Raw genomic sequence first — 20,419 nt, 5'->3', positions numbered from 1 at the left:
TCGTACAACGCTGTGTACTACTCCCTTCACAGAACAGCGCAAACTGGCTCTAACCAGAATAGAGTGGGAGGCCTTGGTGCACAACTGAGCAAGAGGACAAGTACATTAAAAAGTGTCTAGTTTGAGAAACAGACGTCTCACAAGTCCTCAACTGGCAGCTTCATTAAATAGTAACCGCAAAACACCAGTCTCAACGTCAACAGTGAAGAGGTGACTCCAAGATGCTAGCCTTCTAGGCAGAGTTCCTCTGTCCAGTGTCTGTGATCTTTTGCCCATCTTAATCTTTTATTTTTATTGGCCAGTCCGAGATATGGCTTTTTCTTTGCAACACTGCCTAAAAAGGCCAGCATCCTGGAGTCACCTCTTCACTGTTGGTGAGACTGGTGTTTTGCAGGTACTATTTAATGAAGCTGCCAGTTGAGGACTTGTGAGGCGTCTGCATCCTTATTAGCATACTGCACACATAGCACTCATTTTCACAATACAACTGGCAATGCCTGAAAACCACTGGCGCATGACATCTTGGCAGGCTGTCATAGTCAGCCATGAAATCCATGCTGTTAGAAGAACGCTAAATTAATTTAATAATGTCAATATGAAGATTCCTTGCAATCAATTAACTCGACTATTTCATGCAGCATGTTTTGTGCGTAATAGGACTGCTCATATTATCTGCAAGTTTTCCTTTCGATAAACAATTCAGTGTTTTGCTGTTGAATTTGGACAATAGAATGCTGTCTGTCAATACACAGTAGTTCTGTTGAACTTCACAAAAACACATTGCGAGGTTCAGCTCAATCACGAGTCCCATCATATTCTCCTGAGATGAAAGAGAAATGCTCAGTTCTGCTCATTTCTCTGTATGAAAAAAATAAAATAGGGAAACAACTCCAAGAAACCAGAAGGCTACATTTTCCTCTAGTACAGGACTGGAGAAGAATGGTGTGCTTGAGAGTGAGGAATCACATTTCAGTGAGACAAAATGTGCAGGAAAGCAGAAAAGGGTTTATTCATGAAGCAGTGGGCTGACATGTAAAGAATATGGAATTTGCAATGTTTCATTTCCCTGAGAGCCCCTATTATATTGACCTCAACAAAATATTGTCAACCCACCCAGCCTCATTCTGACTTAGTCTTCAGCACATTGGAACTCCTAAAAGGAGGATCAATTGACAATGTGACATACAACGTACACACGCACACACAAAACATTTTCCTAGTGAGGAAGGTAGAAAAATAAATGACCAAAATACTAAAGTAGAGTTGTCTCTTGACTGGTTTTGTTGAATCAGCAGATTGGTTATTATTTGTGAGGAGGTGTTAGTCTTCCAGTTCGCACTTCCCATCTTTTCAGCACTGCATAGTTTATTTGGTGGGCATGTGCGAGAGTGTGTGCGAGTACAAGATGTGATCAGAAGATCCCTCTTACCTTGTGCCCAGCAGGTGTGACCCCATCCTCCGTGACGCTTTGTCCATTCTGAAAAGAAACAAGACAAAACACAGTTTCAGTGCCAAGATGGTTGCTGTGTGTGTGTGTGTGACAAATAGCAACCTAGAGCATCCATAGTCATTACTGCTACTTTGTTCCTAAACTGACAAACCCAATAATCTATTGCAAACACACTTTCCCAGTGGGTTTTGCCTGTTGAAAAGGCCAACCACTTATCATCCAACAATGCATCTAGAGGAACAATTGCTAAGAGCCCTATAAAGGGAAACATCCATGTGTTATGAGCCATAGTATTATCAGTCTGCACATTAGTTCCCAGAATGCACAGTATGGACCAGAGGTTAAAACTAGAGGTCGAACGATTAATCGGAATGGCCGATTAATTAGGGCCGATTTCAAGTTATAACAAACGGTATTTTTGGCCACCGATTAGCCCATTTTTTTTGGTTTTTACCTTTATTTAACTAGGCAAGTCAGTTAAAGAACACATTCTTATTTTCAATGACGGCCTAGGAACGGTGGGTTAACTGCCTTGTTCAGGGGCAGAACGACAGATTTTTACCTTGTCAGCTTGGGGATGCAACCTTACGTTAACTAGCCCAACGCTCTAACCACCTGCTTTACGTTGCCAAGGTAAGTTGCTAGCTAGCATTAAACTTATCTTATAAAAAAACAATCAATCAATCATAAACACTAGTTAACTACACATGATATATATACATTTTACATTACATTTACATTTAAGTCATTTAGCAGACGCTCTTATCCAGAGCGACTTACAAAATGGTGCATTCACCTTATGATATCCAGTGGAACAACCACTTTACAATAGTGCATCTAAATCTTTTAAGGGGGGGGTTAGAAGGATTACTTTATCCTATCCTAGGTATTCCTTAAAGAGGTGGGGTTTCAGGTGTCTCCGGAAGGTGGTGATTGACTCCGCTGTCCTGGCGTCGTGAGGGAGCTTGTTCCACCATTGGGGTGCCAGAGCAGCGAACAGTTTTGACTGGGCTGAGCGGGAACTGTGCTTCCTCAGAGGTAGGGGGGCCAGCAGGCCAGAGGTGGATGAACGCAGTGCCCTTGTTTGGGTGTAGGGCCTGATCAGAGCCTGAAGGTATGGAGGTGCCGTTCCCTTCACAGCTCCGTAGGCAATCACCATGGTCTTGTAGCGGATGCGAGCTTCAACTGGAAGCCAGTGGAGAGAGCGGAGGAGCGGGGTGACGTGAGAGAACTTGGGAAGGTTGAACACCAGACGGGCTGCGGCGTTCTGGATGAGTTGTAGGGGTTTAATGGCACAGGCAGGGAGCCCAGCCAACAGCGAGTTGCAGTAATCCAGACGGGAGATGACAAGTGCCTGGATTAGGACCTGCGCCGCTTCCTGTGTGAGGCAGGGTCGTACTCTGCGAATGTTGTAGAGCATGAACCTACAGGATCGGGTCACCGCCTTGATGTTAGTGGAGAACGACAGGGTGTTGTCCAGGATCACGCCAAGGTTCTTAGCACTCTGGGAGGAGGACACAAGGGAGTTGTCAACCGTGATGGCGAGATCATGGAAGGGGCAGTCCTTCCCCGGGAGGAAAAGCAGCTCCGTCTTGCCGAGGTTCAGCTTGAGCTGGTGATCCGTCATCCACACTGATATGTCTGACAGACATGCAGAGATGCGATTCGCCGCCTGGTTATCAGAAGGGGGAAAGGAGAAGATTAATTGTGTGTCGTCTGCATAGCAATGATAGGAGAGACCATGTGAGGATATGACAGAGCCAAGTGACTTGGTGTATAGCGAGAATAGGAGAGGGCCTAGAACAGAGCCCTGGGGGACACCAGTGGTGAGAGCGCATGGTGCGGAGACAGATTCTCGCCACGCCACCTGGTAGGAGCGACCTGTCAGGTAGGACGCAATCCAAGCGTGGGCCGCGCCGGAGATGCCCAACTCGGAGAGGGTGGAGAGGAGGATCTGATGGTTCACAGTATCAAAGGCAGCAGATAGGTCTAGAAGGATGAGAGCAGAGGAGAGAGAGTTAGCTTTAGCAGTGCGGAGAGCCTCCGTGACACAGAGAAGAGCAGTCTCAGTTGAATGCCCAGTCTTGACACCTGACTGATTAGGATCAAGAAGGTCATTCTGAGAGAGATAGCAGGAGAGCTGGCCAAGGACGGCACGTTCAAGAGTTTTGGAGAGAAAAGAAAGAAGGGATACTGGTCTGTAGTTGTTGACATCGGAGGGATCGAGTGTAGGTTTTTTTCAGAAGGGGTGCAACTCTCGCTCTCTTGAAGACGGAAGGGACGTAGCCAGCGGTCAAGGATGAGTTGATGAGCGAGGTGAGGAAGGGGAGAAGGTCTCCGGAAATGGTCTGGAGAAGAGAGGAGGGGATAGGGTCAAGTGGGCAGGTTGTTGGGCGGCCGGCCGTCACAAGACGCAAGATTTCATCTGGAGAGAGAGGGGAGAAAGAGGTCAAAGCACAGGGTAGGGCAGTGTGAGCAGGACCAGCGGTGTCGTTTGACTTAGCAAACGAGGATCGGATATCGTCAACCTTCTTTTCAAAATGGTTGACGAAGTCATCCGCAGAGAGGGAGGAGGGGGGGGGAGGCGGAGGAGGATTCAGGAGGGAGGAGAAGGTAGCAAAGAGCTTCCTAGGGTTAGAGGCAGATGCTTGGAATTTAGAGTGGTAGAAAGTGGCTTTAGCAGCAGAGACAGAAGAGGAGAATGTAGAGAGGAGTGAGTGAAAGGATGCTCAGGTCCGCAGGGAGGCGAGTTTTCCTCCATTTCCGCTCGGCTGTCCGGAGCCTTGTTCTGTGAGCTCGTAGTGAGTCGTCGAGCCACGGAGCAGGAGGGGAGGACCGAGCCGGCCTGGAGGATAGGGGACAGAGAAAATCAAAGGATGCAGAAAGGGAGGAGAGGAGGGTTGAGGAGGCAGAATCAGGAGATAGGTTGGAGAAGGTTTGAGCAGAGGGAAGAGATGATAGGATGGAAGAGGAGAGAGTAGCGGGAGAGAGAGAGCGAAGGTTGGGACGGCGCAATACCATCCGAGTAGGGGCAGAGTGAGAAGTGTTGGATGAGAGCAAGAGGGAAAAGGATACAAGGTAGTGGTCGGAGATTTGGAGGGGAGTTGCAATGAGATTAGTGGAAGAACAGCATCTAGTAAAGATGAGGTCAAGCGTATTGCCTGCCTTGTGAGTAGGGGGGGAAGGTGAGAGGGTGAGGTCAAAAGAGGAGAGGAGTGGAAAGAAGGAGGCAGAGAGGAATGAGTCAAAGGTAGACGTGGGGAGGTTAAAGTCACCCAGAACTGTGAGAGGTGAGCCATCCTCAGGAAAGGAACTTATCAAGGCGTCAAGCTCATTGATGAACTCTCCAAGGGAACCTTGAGGGCGATAAATGATAAGGATGTTAAGCTTGAAAGGGCTGGTAACTGTGACAGCATGGAATTCAAATGAGGAGATAGACAGATGGGTCAGGGGAGAAAGAGAGAATGTCCACTTGGGAGAGATGAGGATTCCAGTGCCACCACCCCGCTGGCTCGATGCTCTAGGGGTATGCGAGAACACGTAGGCAGACGAAGAGAGAGCAGTAGGAGTAGCAGTGTTATCTGTGGTAATCCATGTTTCCGTCAGCGCCAGGAAGTCTAGGGACTGGAGGGTAGCATAGGCTGAGATGAACTCAGCCTTGTTGGCTGCAGACCGGCAGTTCCAGAGGCTGCCGGAGACCTGGAACTCCACGTGGGTCGTGCGCGCTGGGACCACCAGGTTAGAGTGGCAACGGCCACGCGGTGTGAAGCGTTTGTATGGCCTGTGCAGAGAGGAGAGAACAGGGATACAATGGTGGAACAAGCTCCCTCACGACGCCAGGACAGCGGAGTCAATCACCACCTTCCGGAGACACCTGAAACCCCACCTCTTTAAGGAATACCTAGGATAGGATAAAGTAATCCTTCTAACCCCCCCCTTAAAAGATTTAGATGCACTATTGTAAAGTGGTTGTTCCACTGGATATCATAAGGTGAATGCACCAATTTGTAAGTCGCTCTGGATAAGAGCGTCTGCTAAATGACTTAAATGTAATGTAATGTACACATGGTTGATGATATTACTAGTTTATCTAGCCTGTCCTGCTTTGCATATAATTGATGTGGTGCGCATTCGCGAAAAAGGACTGTCATTGCTCCGACGTGTACCTAACCATAAACATCAATGTCTTTCTTAAAATCAATACACAAGTATATTTTTAAAACCTGCATATTTAGTTAATATTGCCTGCTAATGTAACAGTGTAGGTTCCGTCCCTCTCTTCGCCCCAACCCAGGCTCGAACCAGGGACCCTTGCACACATCAACTGACACCCACCGAAGCATCGTTACCCATCGCACCACAAAAGCCGCGGCCCTTGCAACGCAAGGGGAAACCCTACTTCAAGTATCAGAGCGAGTGACGTCACCGACTGAAACGCTATTAGCGCGCACCACTGCTAACTAACTAGCCATTTCACATCGGTTACACTAACATGAATTTCTTTTAACTAGGGAAAATGTGTCACTTCTCTTGCAAACAGAGTCAGGGTATATGCAGCAGTTTGGGCCGCCTGGCTCGTTGCGAACTGTGAAGACTATTTCTTCCTAACAAAGACAGCAGACGTCGCCAAACGGGGATGATTTAACAAAAGTGCATTTGCGAAAAAAAGCACAATCGTTGCACAACTGTACCTAACCATAAACATCAATGCCTTTCTTAAAATCAATACACAGAAGTATATATTTTTAAACCTGCATATTTAGCTAAAAGAAATCCAGGTTAGCAGGCAATATTAACCCGGTGAAATTGTGTCAGTTCTCTTGCGTTCGTTGCACGCAGAATCAGGGTATACAGAATCTGGCTGGTTGCGAACTAATTTGCCAGAATTTTACGGAACAACATTGTAGGTTGTGCGATGTAACAGGAATATTTAGACTTACGGATGCCACCCGTTAGATAAAATACGTAACACTGAAAGAATAATGTTTGGGATGATAGGTCATTAATATGGTCAAATCCAGAAACTAAGGTTTATTATATTATAGTTAAGTCTATGATTTGATATTTGATAGAGCAGTCTGACTGAGCGGTGGTAGGCAGCAGCAGGCTTGTAATAGTCAAAGGTATATGGTTTAGAGAGAAATAGTCGACGCGTCATAATTCCTGTAATAACTTGCGGCTGAACTTGAAAGGGGTTCCTTCATTATTTTACCGTTCATGTCTTCCATAGAGAATGTCTTGATCTACTTCAAATAAGGTCTGTGTTTTGTGCTTAAACCGCCTCGGCGTATTGATACCTGTGTAAATCTCACTAGGTAACGTTTGTCAACATATTTTCCATAAATCCCCCCAAAATTATCTTCGCTATTATTGATCAAAGTTATATCCTATGGATATCTACACAGTTATAAAATTGGCAAGGTGGTGTAAGCCTAAACCAAACACAGACCTTATTTTAAATTAATCTAAAAATATCCTATGGAATAAATGAAGGAACCGTTTTTCAGATTTTGCTAGAAGGTGTCATGGGAATTATGACTCGCACTTTGGTAGTCAATTCTTACCATGCCCATTATTAAAATAGGATTTCCAGCATATAGAAATTACAGTTTTTGTTTTCAGCATTCATCACAGGTAACTAAAACTATTTTTATTATTCAAACAGTTGAGAGTATTTGTCTCCTAAGCAGACTCTTCAGTATCGTTGTCACTTCAGAGCTGTGTGTGTGTGTGTGTGTGCGTGTACACACACTGCTCAAAAAAATAAAGGTAACACTAAAATAACACATCCTAGATCTGAATGAAATAATCTTATTAAATACTTTTTTCTTTACATAGTTGAATGTGCTGACAACAAAATCACACAAAAATAATCCATGGAAATCCAATTTATCAACCCATGGAGGTCTGGATTTGGAGTCACACTGAAAATTTAAGTGGAAAACCACACTACAGGCTGATCCAACTTTGATGTAATGTCCTTAAAACAAGTCAAAATGAGGCTCAATAGTGTGTGTGGCCTCCACGTGCCTGTATGAACTCCCTACAACGCCTGGTCACGCTCCTGATGAGGTGGCGGATGGTCTCCTGAGGGATCTCCTCCCAGACCTGGACTAAAGCATCCGCCAACTCCTGGACAGTCTGTGGTGCAACGTGGCGTTGGTGGATGGAGCGAGACATGATGTCCCAGATGTGCTCAATTGGATTCAGGTCTGGGGAACAGGCGGGCCAGTCCATAGCATCAATGCCTTCCTCTTGCAGGAACTGCTGACACACTCCAGCCACATGAGGTCTAGCATTGTCTTGCATTAGGAGGAACCCAGGGCCAACGCACCAGCATATGGTCTCACAAGGGGTCTGAGGATCTCATCTCGGTACCTAATGGCAGTCAGGCTACCTCTGGCGAGCACACGGAGAGCTGTGCGGCCCCCCAAAGAAATGCCACCCCACACCATGACTGACCCACCGCCAAACCGGTCATGCTGGTGGATGTTGCAGGCAGCAGAACATTCTCCACAGCGTCTCCAGACTGTCACATGTGCTCAGTGTGAACCTGCTTTCATCTGTGAAGAGCACAGGGCGCCAGTGGCGAATTTGCCAATCTTGGTGTTCTCTGGCAAATGCCAAACGTCCTGCACGGTGTTGGACTGTAAGCACAACCCCCACCTGTGGACGTCGGGCCCTCATACCACCCTCATGGAGTCTGTTTCTGACCGTTTGAGCAGACACATTTGTGGCCTGCTGGGTGTCATTTTGCCTGGCTCTGGCAGTGCTCCTCCTGCTCCTCTTTGCACAAAGGCGGAGGTAGCGGTCCTGCTGCAGGGTTGTTGCCCTCCTAAGGCCTCCTCCACATCTCCTGATGTACTGGCCTGTCTCCTGATAGCGCCTCCATGCTCTGGACACTATGCTGACAGACACAGCAAACCTTCTTGCCACAGAACGCATTGATGTGCCATCCTGGATGAGCTGCACTACCTGAGCCACTTGTGTGGGTTGTAGACTCCGTCTCATGCTACCACTAGAGTGAAAGCACCGCCAGCATTCAAAAGTGACCAAAACATCAGCCAGAAAGCATAGGAACTGAGAAGTGGTCTGTGGTCCCCACCTGCAGAACCACTCCTTTATTGGGGGGTGTCTTGCTAATTGCCTATAATTTCCACCTGTTGTCTATTCCATTTGCACAACAGCATGTGAACTTTATTGTCAGTGTTGCTTCCTAAGTGGACAGTTTTATTTCACAGAAGTGTGATTGACTTGGAGTTACATTGTGTTGTTTAAGTGTTCCCTTTATTTTTTTGAGCAGTGTAATACACATATATAAAAAAAATAATCATAATAATAAATCGGCTGATTAATCGATATCGGCGGCGTTGGTCCTCCAATAATCGGTATTGAAAAATCATAATCGGTCGACCTCTAGTTAAAACACCAGATGAGATAATTGCTGTGTAGTTTCACAAGAGCAGACAATCTTTAAATGTCATGACGAGAAGAGAATCAAGGCATTTGAAGACCATTACTTGAGCCTCGCCACTTTCTAGTGAAATCACACTGTCATTAAGGCTAATAACCAATAGTAACCATGTTTAACCTGTTGAGGGTAGGGGGCAGTATTTGCACGGCCGGATAAAAAAACGTACCCGATTTAATCTGGTTATTACTACTGCCCAGAAACTAGAATATGCATATAATTATTGGCTTTGGATAGAAAACACCCTAAAGTTTCTAAAACTGTTTGAATGGTGTCTGTGAGTATAACAGAACTCATATGGCAGGCAAAAACCTGAGAAGATTCTGTACAGGAAGTGCCCTCTGACCATTCCCTGGGCTTCTTGACTCTTTTTATTCAAAACTTAGGATCTTTGCTGTAACGTGACACTTCCTACGGCTCCCATAGGCTCTCAGAACCCGGGAAAAAGCTGAATGATGTCGAGGCAGCCCCTGGCTGAAAAACATTAGCGCCTTTGGTAAGTGGTCTATCAGAGGACAATGAGACTGAGGCGCGTGCACGAGGCGACCCCATGTTTTTATTTTCTCCCTCTTTGTACTAAAACACAGATTCCCGGTCGGAATATTATCGCTTTTTTACGAGAAATTGCATAAAATTGATTTTAAACAGCGGTTGACATGCTTTGAAGTACAGTAATGGAATATTTAGAAATTTGTCGTCACGAAACGCGTCGGGCGCGTCACCCTTCTTTACACTTCGGATAGTGTCTTGAACGCACTAACAAAACAGAGGATATTTGAACATAACTATGGATTATTTTGAACCAAACCAACATTTGTTATTGAAGTAGAAGTCCTGGGAGTGCATTCTGACGAAGAACAGCAAAGGTAATAACATTTTTCTTATAATAAATCTGACTGTGGTGAGGGTTAAACTTGGTGGGTGTCTAAATAGCTAGCCCTGTGATGCCGGGCTATGTACTCAGAATATTGCAAAATGTGCTTTCACCGAAAAGCTATTTTAAAAATCGGACATAGCGAGTGCATAAAGGAGTTCTGTATCTATAATTCTTAAAATAATTATGTTTTTTGTGAACGTTTATCGTGAGTAATTTAGTAAATTCACCGGAAGTTTGCGGGGGGTATGCTAGTTCTGAACGTCACATGCTAATGTAAAAAGCTGGTTTTTGATATACATATGAACTTGATTGAACAAAACATGCATGTATTGTATAACATAATGTCCTAGGATTGTCATCTGATGAAGATCAAAGGTTAGTGCTGCATTTAGCTGTGGTTTGGGTTTATGTGACATTATATGCTAGCTTGAAAAATGGGTGTCTGATTATTTCTGGCTGGGTACTCTGCTGACATAATCTAATGTTTTGCTTTCGTTGTAAAGCCTTTTTGAAATCGGACAGTGTGGTTAGATTAACGAGAGTCTTGTCTTTAAAATGGTGTAAAATAGTCATATGTTTGAGAAATTGAAGTAATAGCATTTCTAAGGTATTTGAATATCGCGCCACGGGATTACACTGGCTGTTGCGTAGGTGGGACCCTAGAGAGGTTAAAAACTTCAGGTAGCTGGGGTGACAACAGGAGATGATGACGTGTAATTGACTAAATGTCTTGCCCTTAGCAGAATATATGGTGCAACAGTACGGAGCTGTGCAATATCCAACAGCCACAGGTGATTAAAAGAGTATCTAAAAACAAGAGGTTTCTGTTTCTTCTGAAGCATTGCTAAACAACCTCTTTTATCATAGCAGTCAGAATTGACTTTGCTATACAGTATATTGCGTTGGAAAAAAACAGAACAGTCAAACAAAGAGAGGGGTTTGGACTAGCACTAACAGAGCCCCCCCCCCCCCCAGTCATGTCACAATGGAGAGCGAGGCGACGCTGAAGTCAGACTTCCTCTCCTACTCTTTTCCCTTGACAACAAAACAGTTATTTTCTTTTAACACACACAAAACGGCAGGCAGGCAGCAGAGCCAGCCAGGACATCGATTGGCCTTGAGTGGTGATAAAGAAGTAGGGAAGAAAGAGGGAGGGGAAATGGAAAAATGGCTTTTCCGAGGCACTGCCCTTGGTCTCAGGGAAGAAAAAGATCTTTACATGTCCACGATAGTCATCTCCTCACAGATCGATTGGTGTGTTGGGCTACAAAATAAATTAATATACCATGGAAATGTTTTGTTGAGTCAGTCTCAAAGGCTGCGTTTACACAGGCAGCCCAATTCTGATATTTTTCATGAATTGGTCTTTGACAAATCAAATCAGCTCTTTTGCCAATAATTGGGCAAAAGACCAGAATTGGGCTGTATGTGGAATGGCAGCCGAAAGGACCAAGAGTGAGACATTATTGCTGTGGCCTCTGGTACAAATCAGGCGCTCAAGATGGAAGTAGGATTACAGTAATATGAAAACTTGTTAAGGTATCAAGTCTAGGAAACACAATAATGAGCTTCTCAAAACCAGTCAAACCAGCCAGTTTTATGAGTGCAGAAGGCAGATCAATATTTTATCAGACTTTAAAAAACAAAAAAAACACTGCAGTTCAACTCCAAATGTATTTTATCTAGACAATGAGATTCTAGGAATTGACGTGCCTCACACCATTAGATTCACATCCATGGAGGTAGGACATTTTTTTGTTTGTTCGAAATGTTAAGAAATCTATTTTTTTTTAAATCACCTCAACGTAATGGGTTGTGGAGGTGATCTAGGGTTGGGCGGCATCCAGATTTGTTATCGTCCTCCTTTTCTGATCCTGGGATTTACGGTATTACGGTCTTCGTACACAAGGGGACACTAAAACTGAAGAAAAAAAGCCCATTGGACGTTACCAGAAATTAGCACAAGTAATAGAGAATTTCCATTGAGGCTGCGACCTAAATATGTTAACAAGCTCAAACGAAAATAAACCAGGGCTGTCAAAGTGAACGTTAATAACGCATGACATGTTTATCGGCGTACATTTGTTTGATGCCGTTAATCGCGTCTTCATTTCTTCACCACACCAAACCTTTAAGCGCACGCGTTTCTGCACAAACCCCCTTTTAGTGCAGAATCCAACGCTGAACACAACTACAATCAATGCTTGTGCCTTTAGAATCACTGACGACCGTGTGCCTCTAGCCAAAAAGTTATGCCCAAGTTAGGGAAAAGTTATGCCCAATATTACTGGAGCTATGTTTTTTTTCTCTGACGCGGATATGTAGGCGTAGGCCTACTTAAACATTGGGAGCATTAATAGCTGTATGTTCGTGACTTAAGTTGTTTATGGTGAAAATGCTATTAAAACATTCTGATGTTCATAATTTTGTTTCAAAGCATAGTATGCCTGTAACTCAATGCACTACTTTTGAAATTATTTTCTCTTCTTCTTCAGGGCCAAATTTGAGCAAATTCAAAAATGGTGATTAATCGCGATTAACTTGATTATTTATTAAATAATTTGACAGCCCTAAGAAACTAAATTGCAAATACAGGCAATCCAGCTCAAAAAGTTATACAGCTATAGGTAGAAGCTACCGAATGTCATTTTTGGACTGAATGAAAGACATTGTGCAAATGAACAAAGTTGTGACATGCTTGTCTGAAGGAAGAAGAGCACTGGCTCCGGAGCAGCATGTGTACACGCTGTGTCTGTGTAGGGCAACGGGCCTGCCTGCTCTGCGAAGAGGGGTGAGGAGCAGAAAGAGGGGCTGAGAACAGAGGGAAAAAAAAGCAAGGAAATCAAGATACAGTATCTGTCCAGCTGCCACTGCTAACTCATCCAGAGCACTTTGACTTCTCAAACACGGCAGAAAGCTACCCATCACCTTATTAATTCAGCCACTTACTCAACTAACTTGCCCTTAACACCAGTATACGGGTTGAAAATGGCAGATTGGGCACTAATAAAAGCCTAAATTGGAAGACAGTAACATGCTATACATGACGCCAGAGCTCTGGCTCTGCGCTTCACAGGTCAGTATGGGTTTTGACTGACAGCCATTCTAAACTTTAATTTAAAAAAATATATAGAAAACAAAGATTTTGTTACATACACCAGATAGGCTCTGTAAAATGTGTCGCCTTACAGGGACAGCCATAGCAGTTGCCCCCATTCCTCCTGCTAAATTGGGCAACTTTTTTGTTGTCCGAGTGAGGGAAATGCTTTAAATTGAGAGGACTCAATGTATTTTGAAAGATGACATTGAGGATTATAAAAAAATATATATATAAAAAAAAATACAGTTTTGGTGACATACAAGCAACCCAAAAGACCAGTGAGTCCAAAATGTGCACTTCAGATTTCCATATCATAAAACTTAAGTCACATACAGTGTCAAAGTTAATGGCCCGAGGTGGTGAGGTATATGGCCAATATACCACGGCTAAGGGCTGTTCTTAGACGCAACAGGGAATGCCTGGACACAGCCATTAGTCATGGTATATTGGGGCGGCAGGAAGCCTAGCGGTTAGAGCGCTGGGCCAGTAACCGAAGGCTTGCGAGATCGATCCCCGAGCTGACAAGGTAAAACTATCGTTCTGCCCCTGAACAAGGCTGTTAACATGTTGGGGATAGGGGGCAGTATTTGCACGGCCGGATAAAAAACATACCCGATTTAATCTGGTTACTACTCCTGCCCAGTAACTAGAATATGCATATAATTGTTTGATTTGGATAGAAAACACCCTAAAGTTTCTAAAACTGTTTGAATGGTGTCTGAGTATAACAGAACTCATTTGGCAGGCCAAAACCTGAGAAGATTCCAAACAGGAAGCGCTCTCTGACTATTTCTTGGCCTTCTTGATCATCTCTATCCAAAAATGAGGATCTCTGGCATAAAGTAACATTTTCTAACGCTCCCATAGCATCTCAGAAGGCGCCAGAACGTTGAATGGTGACTTTGCAGGCCATGGCTGAAAAACAGTAGCGCATTTGGATAGTGGTCGATCTGAGAACAATGAGACTGGGGCGCGTGCACGAGCTGACACCATGTTTTTATTTTTACGTCTTTGAACGAAAACAGGGTTTCCTGGTCGGAATATTATCGCTTTTTTACAAGAAAAAAATAAAAATCGCATAAAAATTGATTTTAAACAGCGTTTGACATGTTTCGAAGTACGGTAATGGAATATTTTGAATTCTTTTGTCACGAAACGCGTCGGGCGCGTCACCCTTCGGATAGTGTCTTGAACGCACGAATAAAACGCCGCTATTTGGATATAACTATGGATTATTTGGAACCAAACCAACATTTGTTATTGAAGTAGAAGTCCTGGGAGTGCATTCTGACGAAGAACAGCAAAGGTAATCTAATTTTTCTAATAGAAATTCTGAGTTTGGTGAGTACCACACTTGGTGGGTGTCAAAATAGCTAGCCTGTGATGGCCGGGCTATCTACTCAGAATATTGCAAAATGTGCTTTCACCGAAAAACTATTTTAAAAATCGGACATAGCGATTGCATAAAGGAGTTCTGTATCTATAATTCTTAAAATAATTGTTATGTTTTTTGTGAACGTTTATCGTGAGTAATTTAGTAAATTCACCGGAAGTGTTCGGTGGGAATGCTAGTCACATGCTAATGTAAAAAGCTGGTTTTTGATATAAATATTAACTTCATTGAACAAAACATGCATGTAATGTCCTAATGTCCTAGGAGTGTCATCTGATGAAGATCAAAGGTTAGTGCTGCATTTAGCTGTGGTTTGGGTTTATGTGACATTATATGCTAGCTTGAAAAATGGGTGTCTGATTATTTCTGGCTGGGTACTCTGCTGACATAATCTAATGTTTTGCTTTCGTTGTAAAGCCTTTTTGAAATCGGACAGTGTGGTTAGATCAACGAGAGTCTTGTCTTTAAAATGGTGTAAAATAGTCATATGTTTTAAAAATTGAAGTTTTCGCAAGCGTCCCACCTAGCCCATAGAGGTTAACCCACTGTTCATAGGTCATCATTGTAAATAAGAATTTGTTCATAACTGACTTGCCTAGTTAAATAAAATGTAAAAAAAATAAATATATACCACACCTCAGGCCATAAACGTTGGCCAAACCCCCGAGGTGCCTTATTGCTATTATAAACTGGTTACCAATGTAATTACAGCAGTAAGAAAATAAAACTGTGTTGTCATACGGTCTGATATACCACAGATGTCAGCCAATCAGCACTCAAACCACCCAGTTTATTTATTCATTCATACATACAGTTGAAGTCGGAAGTTTACATAAACTAGTTTTAATGACTCCAACCTAAGTGTTTCAACCACTCCACAAACGTCTTGTTAACAAACTATAGTTTTGGCAAGTCGGTTAAGACATCTACTTTGTGCATGACAAGTAATTTTTCCAACAATTGTTTACAGACAGATCATTTCACGTATCATTCACTGTATCACAATTCCAGTGGGTCTGAAGATTACCTACAGTAAGTTGACTGTGCCTTTAAACAGCTTGGAAAATTCCAGAAAATGTCATGGATTTAGAAGCTTCTGATAGGCTAATTGACACCATTTGAGTCATTTGGAGGTGTACCTGTGGATGTATTTCAAGGATTACCTTCAAACTCAGTGCCTCTTTGCTTGACATTGTGGGAAAATCAAAAGAAATCAGCCAAGATCTCAGAAAAAAAAAGAAAAGTGTAGACCTCCACAAGTCTGGTTCATCCTTGGGAGCACTTTCCAAAACGCCTGAAGGTACCATGTTTATCTGCACCAACAATAGTACGCAAGTATAAACACCATGGGACCATGCAGCCGTCATACCGCTCAGGAAGGAGACACGTTCTGTCTCCTAGAGATGAACGTACTTTGGTGAGAAAAGTGCAAATCAATTCCAGAACAACAGTAAAAGGACCTTGTGAAGATGCTGGAGGAAACAGGTACAAAAGTAACTATATCCACAGTAAAACAAGTCCTATATCGACAACCTGAAAGACCGCTCAGCAAGGAAGCCACTGCTCCAAAACCGCCATAAAAAAGCCAGACCACGGTTTGCAACTGCACATGGGGACAAAGATCGTACTTTTTGGAGTAATGTCCTCTGCTCTGATGAAACAAAAAATAGAACTGTTTGGCCATAATGACCATCGTTATGTTTGGAGGAAAAAGGGGGAGGCTTGCAAGCCGAAGAACACCATCCCAACCGTGAAGCATGGGGGTAGCATCATGCTTTGCTGCAGGAGGGACTGGTGCACTTCACAAAATAGATGGCATCAAGAGGGAGGAAAATTATGTGGATATATTGAAGCAACATCAAGACATCAGTCAGGAAGTTAAAGCTTGGTCGCAAATGGGTCTTTCAAATGGACAATGACCTCAAGCATACTTCCAAAGTTGTAGTAAAATGGCTTAAAGGACAACAAAAGACAAGTTGTTGGAGTGGCCATCACAAAGCCCTGACCTCAATCCTATAGAACATTTGTGGGCAGAACTGAAAAAGCGTGTGCGAGCAAGGAGGCCTTTACATACCTGACTCAGTTACACCAGCTCTGTCAGGAGGAATGGGCCAAAATTCACCCAACTTATTTTGGGAAGCTTGTGGAAGGCTACCAGAAACTTTTGACCCAAGTTAAACAATTTAAAGGCAATGCTACCAAATACTAATTGAGTGTATGTAAACTTCTGATCCACTGGGAATGTGATGAAAGAAATTAAAGCTGGTTAGGGCCAGTTTGCACTGTTTTGTGAAGAGAGGAGGAGGACACAGGGTTGTACGAGAGCTTCAGTTTCTTGGCAATTTCTCGCATGGAATAGCCTTCATTTCTCAGAACAAGAATAGACTGACGAGTTTCAGAACAAAGGGCTTTGTTTCTGACCATTTTGAGCCTGTAATCGAACCCACAAATGCTGATGCTACAGACACTCAACTAGTCTAAAGAAGGCTAGTTTTATTGCTTCTTTAAATCAGCACTACAGTTTTCAGCTGTGCTAACATAATTGCAAAAAGGTTTTCTAAAGATCAATTAGCCTTTTAAAGTTATGATTTTTCAACGCCGATACCGATTGGAGGACCAAGAAAGCCGATACCGATTAATCGGCCGATTATTTTCTCTTTTTTTATAATGACGATTACAACAATACTGAATGAACACATCAATAAAATCAATTTAGCCTCAAATAAATAATGAAACATGTTCAATTTGGTTTAAATAATGCAAAACAAAGTGTTGGAGAAGAAAGTAAAAGTGCAATATGTGCCATGTAAGAAAGCTAATGTTTAAGTGCCTTGCTCAGAACATGGGAACATATGAAAGCTAGTGGTTCCTTTTAACATGCGTCTTCAATATTCCCAGGTAAGAAGTTTTAGGTTGTAGTTAATATAGGACTATCTCTCTATAAGATTTGTATTTCATATACCTTTGACTATTGGATGTTCTTATAGGCACTTTAGTATTGCCAGTGTAACAGTATAGCTTCCGTCCCTCTCCTCGCTCCTACCTGGGCTCAAACCAGGATCACATCGACAACAGCCACCCTCGAAGCAGCGTTACCCATGCAGAGGAAGGGAAAAAAACTACTCCAAGTCTCAGAGCGAGTGACGTTTGAAACGCTATTAGCGTGCACCCGGCTAACTAGCTAGCCATTTCACATCAGTTACACCAGCCTAATCTGGGAGTTGATAGGCTTGAAGGGTTGGGTATAATTTGTGGAACGTTCTAACAGGAATCTGTTCAAAAAATTTAAAGTAAAAGGTTGCCAACCAACAATGCATACAAAGTAGCAACGCATACAAACCTAGCTAACTAGCTGCCGAATAGGCATCAACTCACCACGTAGCTTATTCTTAATGTTTGTCCATAGGCAAACAGACATGTGAGGACAGACATTTTTCGGAATAAACGTGATGAGTGAAAAACGCAATGAAATAGACCACTCCCTACCCGGTATCTTATTCTGCCGCTATACAACTTTGTATGCGTTGTTTTTTGGAAACCTTGTAATTTACGAAGTTTTTGGCATAGATTCCTGTTGGAACGTTCCAAAAATTATACCCACCCAGGTTGAAGTCATAAACAGCGCAATGCTTGAAGCACAGCGACGAGGCTGTTTGAATGAATGCTTACGAGCCTGCTGCTGCCTACCACCGCTCAGTCAGACTGCTCTATCAAATCATAGACTCATTAATATGGTCGAATCTGGAAACTATCATCTCGAAAAAAACGTTTTTTTTCTTTCAGTGACATACGGAACCGTTCCGTATTTTATCTAACGGGTGGCTAAGTCTAAATATTCCTGTTAGGCATTGATGTTTATGGTTAGGTACATTGGTGCAACGACAGTACTTTTTTCGCAAATGCGCTTGTTAAATCAACACCCGTTTGTCGAAGCAGGCTGTGATTCAATGAAAATTAACAGGCACCGCATCGATCATATGCAACGCAGGACACGTTAGATAAACTAGTAATATCATCAACCATGTGTAGTTAACTAGTGATTATGTTAAGATTGATCGTTTTTTATAAGTCTAATGCTAGCTAGCAACTTACCTTTGCTTCTTGCTGCCCTCACGTTACAGGTAGTCAGCCTGTTAATCCTTGTGGAGTGCAATGTAAGGCAGGTGGTTAGAGCGTTGGACTGGTAACCGAAGGTTGCAAAAACGAATCCCCCCTGAACAAGGCAGTTAACCCCCGTTTCTAGGCCGTCATTGTAAATAAGAATGTGTTCTTAATCTGACTTGCCTAGTTAAATAAAGGTGTATATAAACAAAAAAATAAATAGGCAAATCGGTGCCCAAAAATACCGATTACCGATTATGAAAACTTGAAATCGGCCCTAATTAAATCGGCCATTCCGATGAATCTGTCGACCTCTAATACTGATACCAAAGCTACCATATTTCTATGCGCACTGAGGTGCGTGCGCTCCTATTACGCACAACCAGAATGACAGACATGTCAAAAACACACAGAACTCCAACATAACTGGGAAATATGAACAAAGGAAACCATACATTGAATTAAATAAACAGAACTCCTACCTCATGAGTGTTGCTAACATTCATGTGCACAATAAACATCACGCCCAATAAGAGGGTAAGAAATGGTAAATGAAAATATTGTATCAAACATGAAACACACGTCTAAACCAGCAATTATAGTAGGATTAGATGGAATATAGATTTATCACATTTGCATTTAAATGTTTGAAAGGAACAAACATTTCAACAAAAGAACAGAGCTCTCCACTGGCGGGAGTTTGGAGAGTGCAAGTGGAGAAACGTGCCTATGGTGAGTCTGCGCCACAGTAATAATTTATTTTAACAAAGAATTCTAAATGCAAGCTTCATAAGTAAATGATCAATTTCAAGCAATGTTGACATACCAAAATACCTATTTGCTGGTCCAATCGGAAGGCCAAGTGTGCATTTCACTAACCAATCTGTTGGACATTGTTTTGCAAGCGACATCAAAAAGCTTAGCTTTCACCTGGTCAGTCTACATCATGGAAAGGTTTTTTACATTTTATACTCAGTGTAAGTCCATATGGCTAGTAATGAATTGACCCCCTGTAAATTGTCAAATAGTTTTGATTGCTAAAGTATAAAAATGTTTGGTATTAGCTTGGGTTCACATGTAATATATTGATGTATTTATTTCATGTTTCAAATGCAGGTTGACGTTGTGTTTTAGTTTAGCCAATGTGTCATGTCCAAATGTACTTTTTCCACCAACGACAGAAATGGCTGAGAGGCATGGGACAGCCCAGGCTGCCACAATTGAAAGCAGTTTTGACCAAAGTTAAACCATCTTTGGTTTCTTAGCCAACGTACATGAGATGTCAATTTCCATGAATAAACTACGCATTTCCCTATGTCATGTTAGCTGTGTACTGCAGTGGATGTGAGGAGCTTGTTGCTAGCACTAATGTTTAAATGACTCCATAGCGAAAAATATTCAAGTTGTTGGGAAAGTGTGAACACAGATACAGCATATTGAGATGAAATTATACTGTAAATATACAGTACATGTTTTTCATTGCGCCAAAGAAGAAGATAGCAAACTGGGACCTAAAGAAGCCTGGTGGTGATCCAGTGACAGCACATGAAACGGGAGACGGGCGAAGGGATGGGAATGGAGAGACAGGAAGGGAGGGAAGGAGGGAGATAGGAATTGAGGGGTAACATACAGTAAGTGCTATATGACAACCCTGGAATGAATCTGTAGCTGTTACAGTCTCTGGTTTCAAGACACAGATTGACAGGAAACAAGCAGCTCATCAGCTGTTATCGGATAGAGAGTAGCTCCTCTCACCGAGTGGATGTATTCAGTGTATGTTGTGATTATCACATTTCTATTCTGATTAGACATTCATAATAGGCTTGCAGATTTAACATCCTACTATTTAGAACTGCAGTTGTACCAGTGTAGACATCAGTAAACAACTGACATCGTCATCAACTATAGTATAGCAAAGGACCAATGGTAGAATTTGAACAGAGTTCGTACTTTGACAGTCAGTGCCATGACAAATCTGCCATAAAGCTGTTCATGAATCTGACCTTGGCTTGTCCCATCGGAAAGTA

At 42.9% G+C, this 20,419-nt stretch overlaps 1 protein-coding gene across 2 annotated transcripts in view; it reads right to left on the bottom strand.

Moving 5' to 3' along the window:
* Nucleotides 1-20,419, bottom strand: part of rps6ka1 (ribosomal protein S6 kinase a, polypeptide 1) — a 195,000-nt gene that overhangs the window by 120,897 nt on the left and 53,684 nt on the right. For both annotated transcript variants that reach the window (XM_045723353.1, XM_014210103.2), the window contains one exon: nt 1,430-1,477. In XM_045723353.1, coding sequence (XP_045579309.1) covers nt 1,430-1,477 — 48 coding nt within the window. The remainder of the gene's footprint in view (nt 1-1,429; nt 1,478-20,419) is intronic.

The sequence above is a fragment of the Salmo salar genome, chromosome ssa09 (assembly GCF_905237065.1).
Source record: "Salmo salar chromosome ssa09, Ssal_v3.1, whole genome shotgun sequence".
Taxonomy (NCBI): domain Eukaryota; kingdom Metazoa; phylum Chordata; class Actinopteri; order Salmoniformes; family Salmonidae; genus Salmo; species Salmo salar.
This window is presented reverse-complemented; position numbering and strand designations above follow the sequence as displayed.